Consider the following 9,722-nt stretch of genomic DNA (forward strand, 5'->3'; position numbering starts at 1 on the left):
TTACCTAATGATAATTACTTTTTTTAGGGAAAATATTCTGACACTATATCAATTTATGCAAATCTTTTATAGACGTGAAGCCACATGTGCCAGTGATCACAAAAGTAGCCTAAAAAGTCGTACATTTCAGAAATTTCGGCTTCTCCTTTGGTGTATTAAAAAATTTTTAAAAATAGGAAAAAGTATTTTTCCATTATTCAACAAAATGTTTCACGAAATACTTGCTATCATAATGCGTTATAGATCATTCCGACGAATGAGAGATCGATGCAACCCAGAATACGTGATAAATTGAATTTTCTAAAATTTTTTCTTACTCAAACCACTTTTACAAAATGAAAAGGTAAAATTGAAAAAAATTTGTTGACATTTCCTATGAATTTTCAGGCTCGTCTATGCTAAACGAGAAAAGCAGAGGTGCATTTCGTAGGTTGATGATCGATTTCCTCTTTAAATATTCATTTATCCTAGCCTTTTCCAATCATAAATCGACGAGTATTGTATGTTAAACACGTTGGAAACTTCACACGCGGTATCAGTGACGAAAGTGCATAAATATGCAGTGCATTCACACGTTCGTGTAATTGAATGGAGTTGCAGACGAAACAGCACCGGCGCTCTTTAAATAGAACAATCGGAATGGATGAATTCTCTGGCGTTCCCAATGTTTTCTAAACTTTTACTCGCAATAACAAACGCGAATCAGATACAGGAATATTTATACAAACTCTTTAGAAACTTACTCAACGTTCAACTTCAATTTCAACCGTCTGTCCTTTTTAAGCCTCTTATTTTTGCCAAACTTTTTATCTATTATACAATTTTCTCTACGATGTTTTATTTAAGAGAAACTTCGCAAACAATGGAAATATCCTATTTCATTTTTGCAAATAATGGAAATTTCCTACTCGTAAATAAGCTAATCCTCTCGAACGCAATAAAAATGTCACATATAACAGAGATTGCAAGTGTTAAAAATGATAAATTTTCTTTTATAGTTTCGCGAACGATTGAAATACTGCTAAACCTTCAGATACACATCTAATAATTACAGATTTTCTCCGTCGGTAAATAAAACTATCAAACGGTAATATCTTAAACGGTAAATAATCGCATCTCTGGAAAAATAATTTTTTCAAAAATACTCTCTTCAATTTTCACTAATAATAGAACGATTTTAATTAGTACGCTTTGTACTCGCGAATAAGCTAATTCTCTCGAATGTAATAAAAATATATACAATAAATTGCAAATGTTAAAAATCATAAATATCCTATTCGTATTCTTGCAAACTGTGAAAATACTAGAAAACCTTACAAATATATCATCTAATCTAAAATATGTGTCTAATAATCGCATCTGTGGAAAAATAACTTTCCAAAAATATTCTTCTCAATCTTCACAGATAACAGAACGATTTTAATTAGTACGCTTTGCACTCGCGAATAAGCTAATTCTCCCAAATGTACTAAAAATATCACACGCAATAGAGATTGCAGATGTTAAAAATGATAAATATTCTATTCTACTCTTGCAAATGATTTGTACACCACACGTTGTAAAATATTACACAAATTAAAATACTACAAAACCTTACCGATACACATCTAACATTTCCACATTTTCTCCGTCGGTAAATAAAAATACGAAACGTTAATATCTTAAACGGTAAATAATAGTGTCTGCGGAAAAACGATTTTTTCCTGTAATAACACCGTTCAGAAATTACAATCACTTATAAAAGGCTCACTTAAATAGTCCATAAGAAATGTTATGCTCATTTCCAAGTGCGTGCCGCACGCGAATCGAAAGTTCCTCCGTATCCTCTCCGCTACTCACATCTCCTTCTCGTGCTGGTCAAGAAAATGCGATAACCTCGACAACGAGTTTTCCAAAGACAGGCAGCGATGTGTGTTTTCTAAACGGGCATCGTAAAACGTTTCTCAATGGATCTACGTGACACAGAGTGTGATCACGGAACGATGGTGAATTTATTACTGGGTAAATATAACAGAGGAAACAAGACCACTTGTGACCAACTTACGTACCGAATTCTCTTTCTAATTTTGAGGTTTTGACGACGACGACATCGTGTGAATCGCAACTGTTTCGCGCGTACAAAACGCGTACACCGATTACGCAATTCACTGAAGATTGTTATGTAAACTGGAAAAGTATATAGCGTGCAGGAAACTGGTTCAGAAGTAAACTGAGACAGGAATTGGAGGTAACTTGGTCTAAAAGTTTGATTTCGACGGTTCTAAGATCTACAAAGTGGATGAGAATAGATCGCTTTGAAATGTTAAGCAGTGATTGGAGGTAGAAACACGAGTGGTTTTGGATCCCTGTATTTCTTGAGGGATTTTCGAAATTTATGTTTCCGATGGTAATTTAGGAAATTTGAGAACTTTTGGAAATTTAGAAATTCGAGGAACTCGAGGAATGTATATTTCTAAAAATCTATGTTTCAGAAATTTAATTTCTAGAAATCTATAACTTCAGAAATTTATGTTTCTACAACTCGATATTTCAGATATTTTCATTTTTATGAATAGTATAAATAATTTTTTATCTAAAATATTTTCCATTGCAGTATTGGTATTTCAATATCTTAACATGTCAATTTACGTTAAGTAAGATACGTGTTATTTCAGTATACTGTGGAATATCAAGGATTGGAATACCAATAATTTCTAAATACATACTGGCATATTTAAATAGGAAGTTGAAATGTCTGAATCCAAATTAGAATATCGGTGTTTCAGAACTCTCTAACGCACTAGAATCGTAAATTACGAGATAAATTGCAACTAGAATTTCAAGCTATTATGATACAAATAAATTAATATATTGACATCGTAAGAAATAGTCTGAAAATCGACGAATATTCAAACATCGGAAATCAATAAATTAACAAATACCAGAATTAAAATTCTATTATAATAAACTAAAACAATTCAAGTCATATTAATACAGAATTCAAAATTTTTAATTCTATTATAATAAACTAAAATAATTGAAATCATATTAGCAATAGAATTTAGAATTCAAAATTCTATTATAATAAACTGAAATAATTTAAATCGTATTGATACAGAATTGAGAATTTAAAATTCTCTTATAATAAAATAATATAACTTTCGAATACGAAGCCCTTTTTGGAAATACTACAACAACGTGAAAATGTCAGGATATTGTAAAATCAACACGTGTAGGGGTAAATGGGTCACCGATATGAATTCTCGGGGCGTGTTTGAATAAAAATACTGTCATCATATTAAACCATCACACGCTGCTTCTGTCCACATGGAGACCAACTTGACTCGAAAGATAATTGTCGCGTTACAATTTAACGCACTGGATACCCGCTTTAATTTAAACGCGACGCATCGACCGTATAATGTGTAATTCGCTATGCGCGGGATTGTCAACAGGAAATTTTATTATTTACGTTTGTGTGCTCGTGTAATGCTCGCCGTTCAATTCTTTTACAGCCGTCGCTTTGCACGAATACAGCCAAACTGATTATCTCATCAGAGGACAAAACGAGCATAATATCAAAATGAAAATCGCTTGCAATCTCGAGTTTGCAACAATTACACTTCAATTTGTTCGCTTCATCTGATACGCGCAAAACAATTTATTTATAGACGTTGAATAAAAATCGCAAAAGTATAGTGAAAAAACTGTAATTCTGAATGTTGCATAGTTTAGCAAAATAGTGTTAAATACGGACACTGTCTTGGAAATGAATTTAGCGCGCGAAAACAGATGAACAAATTCTAAGAAAATCATTTTTAATTAATTTTCAATTAACCTCAACAAGGTTCTAAATCCTAATTCTCCTACTATTTAACAGTGCTTGCAATAAATCATGATACAAATGTGTTACACATTACTATTTCCTAAACGTTAGGGAAACAAACTGCAATAATTTACAGAATATAGCGAAACATCATAAATAACTATGTACGCGCAAGAACATGAAATACTACACACTAATTGCAGATATCTAAATGGAATCAGCTTCCTTGTCTCGGGGTAACATGAATCATTGCATCAGAAAAACGATTGCAAAACAAAACCATGATTAGGAGACAGTATAAAATTAATTTACTAACACTTGTCGTGTCATGTCGTATATTAAATTTATTCATAAAATTATATCGTTTTAATGTCTCAATGCTAATACTTCTAACAGCGTCATGTTAGTAACAATGAACGGTAAAATATAAAAATATCTTCGTATCGTCTAAATTAAGTATACTTGCAATATCAAATACAAAATTACGCAATTTTAGCCCTTTTACGTATAAATAATTTTAATATTTGCAGTGCACATGACAAAGATGCACAAAATATTACAACTGCTAGTAACTTTTCCAATACATCGTGTCAACAAATGTATTTTATCTTCAAAGTCTCAATAAAAATTAACGTTTTTATTTAAACACTCTGCGTGTTACTTTTCACGACATTTTATTATCCCAGGTTTTGTAACAGTAACTTTTTCATAAAAACAGAAATGACAACACAATGCATCGTATTAACAAATATATTTCCTCTTCAAAGAGCCTCCTTTTCCAAAAAGAAAAGAAAATATATTTAAGGTTGATATTTTTTTTAAACACCCTGTGTATCATTTTTCGCGACATTTTACTATTTCACGTTTCGCGATAGACCTAGATAAAAACAAAAAAAAAAAAAAAAGGGAAAACAGACGAAGCTTGGCTTTCGAACGATACGCGAAAGCAAAGACGTTCTCGTCGCAGGTGGCACGTGTGTGCAGCTTTTACTTTTGAGCCTGTGACAGATCCGGCAAACGCGTTTTTCTCCCGGTGTCTCGTGTACACGCGGACCAAGAGTGCTTTGGCATCGTGTGGCATTGGTCCAACCCGTTTTGCCTCTCTTGGACATACAGACGCCACTTGCCAGACATAGAACAGCCAAGGATCCCTCGAATACACAGTCTCACGCTGATAATATCGAGAAACTATGAGAGAAACGGAAAACGATCACGCTCCGTCGAGACAAACACGGAAATAAACGCGTACCAGGCGAAGATCTTTCCTTTCGATGTATCCTATCATACATTTGGACAATTTTCCTTCGCAACAGAGGTTGACGCTATTTCTAAAGCTCTGTTAACAGATATCTTATGGAAGATCAGAAAAATATAAGAACTTTTTAGGAGAAAAAATAACATTAACCCTTTGAGGACGGAGGATTACGTCACAAGCGAAGATTGCGTGTACAGTGTGAATTAATATTAATTAATTCATGACAGAAGTTAAATATCCAATTTCATGCACTTTTCATCGAAAGCTTCTAAGATTTTTTCATTCGAATAAATATATACTTTTCAGTAGATATCTCACTCTAAAGAATTTTTTCTCTATTATTAGATATCTCACACGAAATAAACAATATTAACCCTTTTTAGTGCGGAGGATTACGTCACTACGAACACGTAATTTTCAAGTGAAAGTTAGATACATGTGAACCAGGTCAATTTTTCAATTTTTTCCTTAAACTAAATCATATCGAAGTTATACGTGAATGATTTAACTGCCACAAAGGTAAGTTTTGTTACTTAAAAGTATCCGAGTTTACTGTTTACGTTCATAGTTCTTTGTCAAGGTATGTACATATGAGTTCATTGTCCTCAAAGTGTTAATTTAACTCCTCGTGAAAGTTTTCAATTAGAAAATCTACAGAAACAAAGTAACTTCTATAAAAGCAGTCGGGCTGCTTTAAAGCAGTGAAAAGTAGAGGGAGATTAAATATTAGTGCAGCTAAGCAAGTGGTTCGAATGTTTCGGTCACTGGCATATATGCAGATTTAAATGAGAATTTCGTTGATGTAAATCCTTTGATTTACGCGAATTTGTATTTGAATATTTCATTCTAATTTCACTATTTTGCAAGCTATAATTTTTGCTATTTTACGACTGTAAAATATCATGTAAAATTTGTGAAAGGAACTTTAGCGATGTATCGGACTCGTTTGATTTGCGAGAATTTGTATTTGAGTATTGAATTGAAATTTCACTATTTTAGAGGCTATAACTTGGCAATTTCACGACTATAAAATATCACGTAAAATTTGCGAAAGATTTATTCGTTATTTAACAACTTCAGTCTCTTACTCTTCTTTGAATTAAAAAAAGAAGAAGAATTAATAGCCCGAATCTATCGTAAAAATAAGTATACATATTAAGCCTCGAAATACGTTATTAATAAAATTGCTCTTAATAAAAGCAGCACACGCTTTGGGAGTAATTTTGCGCAACTGCTGTCCCCGCCTATTTATCTTAAAATATGAAGTAGATAGAGAAGATGAAATTCGTGCTCGAGCATCTAATTTACTAAATGATATGTAGTAAAACTTGAGGCAATAACTTCTGGCTGAAATTATGTCATATATTAAGACTGGAAATTATCTAACTGAGCTTGTAGCTTTAAATAACATCTCGAGATAACATTTGCCTAATTTTCAGAAAATGTGACAAACGAAGGTGCCATTTAAACAGTTACATTTTCGATGAGAAAAGTCTATAAACAACGTTTCGATCAGCTTTAAGCCACGAATTTCTATTTTAAAAATTGAAGTATCTTCAAATTACTAAAATCGTCTCATTACTGTGAAGATGTTCGGAAGGTTCTCTACACGTCATGCTACCCAGCACGGTTTTGCTCACAACCAATTACTTGAACAGTTAAACGGGAAATTACGTAATGATATATTAGTACCTAATTCTTTTTCTTCGTCCTCATACTTCTTCTTAACGTCGATAAAATTATGCCTCTAGAGCAACTATTTTAAGAGAGTAGAACTCTTTGTAAAATGAAACAAGCAATCATTTGCACTTGTTTTATTTTTCCGGTAAAAGGAAAAAAAGAACGACAATCGAATGTTACGATAAGTAAGAAATTGTTACAGTGAATTATTAAGGCTTCGCCGAAATTTCGATCGGTAACTATTTCTGTAAAAATAAGGTTCGAACTAGTTTATCACGATTTAAAAAGTGATTGTACCGACTGAAAAACTAGGAGAAAATCTTTTTTACTAACTGGTACTGGAAGCTAACGGTGTAACGTTAACTCTTATCGAAAGTTCAATGCACTTACGGTAATGTCGCGACTTACATTTGCGGTGCGGTAAAAAAAATCGACAGTGTAACTGTTCCAGCGAACTTTATTTTTCTCCCCTGAAGTTATCAATGGAAATGGTGTGTTACGCGAAAGAGAGATTTTATTGTTACGAGAAATGAAGAAAATAGTTTTCTTAATAAGTAGGTTCGTAAGACGAGGTTAAATTTTTCGAAGATTTCTCCATGAAATTTTCTAAATTCACTTTTAATCACTTTTAAACGATCTCCAAGTGACACGATTTACTATTATTAAAGTGACAACTGTGATATGAAATTATTTTTTAATTAATTTTCGTTGCGTCTAAATTTTGTATTAATATTACAAACTTTATCGACCGAGTTTTTCTAATTTTCTGAAAATTGATATATTCTAAATTTTTTCTTTTATACAAAATGAGTCACTTACCGTTTTCATAGTACTTCTGACCGAGGGAGAAATTGTGATTCACGTCTGGAGGATCAGCATTGTCGAATAAGTCTGAGGACAACTGTCTTTGCAAGCGAATCGTTTCATGCGTCAGCTCTCGAACTTGAATGAGCAGTTCCTGATAATTCGATACCGGAAGCGTCATTGCTGTACTCTATATTCTTTGCTGCGCCCTTGCGCTCTATTTTTACACGAATAGCCATCCGATTTGAATTCTGTAACAGAATGAATGCCACACATATACGTGAGTATTATAAAAAAAAGATGAAAATAAGAATGAAAACATTATACGATATTCGTATGTCACTTATAATTTCCAGATTTTGATTTTATTAGGTGAAATAACAGAATCTTTATTATTCGAAATTTCTGATGTTATGTTAATTTTGAAACTGATTACAGTGCAGTACAGTAGTGAAAATAATGACTATTTCATTACTGAAAATTCTCACATACAAACAATTCGACTTTTCATTAAATAATCAAAATTAGAATTGAAATTTCAATCAAAATTTTTTTGTCACAAAAAATAGGATTTTCAAGGACCTCCAAAGTGGATGCAATTAGATCTTTTTCTATGTATTCTTTTTTTAGAGATGTAACATTGCATTTCGTTCAATTTGTACTAAATCAATATTCCCTTGAATTTTTTTATCGCCGTATAATTCCATTAGAGAGAAAGAAATATCTTTCATTAAGCTCGCTAAAATTTTTCTCAATACCTGCTAGCTGATAAGCGAAAAGAAAGCTATGGAATTATGAATAAAAAAAGGTGAAGGTGAGTTGAAAATTTATTCAAAAAAAAAAAAAATACATTGAAAAAGTTTAATTTCTTCACCATGATATCATCTATAATAAAAATGATTTTGATCGCTCCACTAGAAATGAAAATAATAGGGGTAGTCACGTTATGCAGTTCACCCTGTATGTATATTCTATAATGTCCCTCTATTTTAAACATTGCCTCGATATTGACTGAATTTTGTCAATTATTATCATCATTTCTTCTAGCTACCATTTTCTATCCTAAATTAATTAGTTAAAATTCAAATAAATTTTAAATAAAATAAATCCTAAATTACGAACCTTCCTAAACACCTATATTTTCATTAACACTCACACAAAATTCCTTGCAACGAATACCAAAAGCTGCATTATTATTTATTATCAATTATCATTGTCGTTTCCTTTACCTACTATTTGCCTATCTCTGAGAAGTACCGTGTTATCAATAACAGGTGGCGATTATTCAAATTATAAATCTTCCTAGGTACGTACATTACTATTAACACTCGGAAAATTTCTGGCAACGAGTACCACAGAAAGCACGTTAAAATTTTGAAAATCCACACCAACGTGGTGTCTGTCATTTGACGATTACCAGTAACTTCAGAGCATGAAAAACAGTGAAAAGAGCGATATGTACCGCACACAAGCCTGGACCTGGCTCGATTCTAAGCTACTCAAACTCGTCGCGCTCTATGCGGGGAACCCTTTCGGTTGAAAAGCTACGAATCACGAGTCGTTGCAATTGCAAGTCTCCGTGTTCCGCGGCTATGCATATGTACGTTTAAGTGCTGTACTCGTTCGTGCTTAAAAGAGCTTTTGTCGATGGGGACGAAACGCTGCAACCCCTTCCTCCCTTTCCATCAGCACTTTCGCGACACGTGAAAAGCGTGTGCGCATGCACGAGACCAGGGGAACCCCCTAAACTTGCATTCGTTCGCGTCAACCGGTTTGTTTGTGCATCGTCTAAGACATGGTAACCGTGGTCAATATCTAGCTGGTCTATTTTTCTTTTTTCTTTTCGAAAAATTTCTTCGTTACTTGACTGTTGCGAATGAAACAAAATTACAATGGCTGCTTTTTTTTTCGTAGAAATTATACTTTCGTATATACTAAACAATTTGTACACGTTGTTTCGCGGTACATTTTGAGAATTGCATCTATTCAAATAAGCTTTTTTTTTTTTTAATGGTAAATCTATTACGGTGGTTTTAAGGTTTTCAGCTTCAAATAGGTTTTTACAATTTTTACAGTCTTTGCATTTTAATGCATTTAAAAATACTGTTGAACGTGGGTTCGTAAAATATGGTTTTATGAACGGTACCTTGGTTGACACAAAATGAATTGTTTAAAATG

The 9,722-nt window shown here is 32.8% G+C and overlaps 1 protein-coding gene across 1 annotated transcript in view; it reads right to left on the reverse strand.

Annotated features, from left to right (window-relative positions):
• Nucleotides 1–9,722, reverse strand: part of LOC108572805 — a 50,809-nt gene that overhangs the window by 37,557 nt on the left and 3,530 nt on the right. The window contains 1 exon segment of the mRNA XM_017935113.1: nt 7,560–7,795. Coding sequence (XP_017790602.1) covers nt 7,560–7,725 — 166 coding nt within the window. The 5' untranslated portion in view covers nt 7,726–7,795.

This window comes from Habropoda laboriosa, unplaced genomic scaffold (genome assembly GCF_001263275.1).
Source record: "Habropoda laboriosa isolate 0110345459 unplaced genomic scaffold, ASM126327v1 scaffold22, whole genome shotgun sequence".
In the NCBI taxonomy this organism is placed as follows: Eukaryota; Metazoa; Arthropoda; class Insecta; order Hymenoptera; family Apidae; genus Habropoda; species Habropoda laboriosa.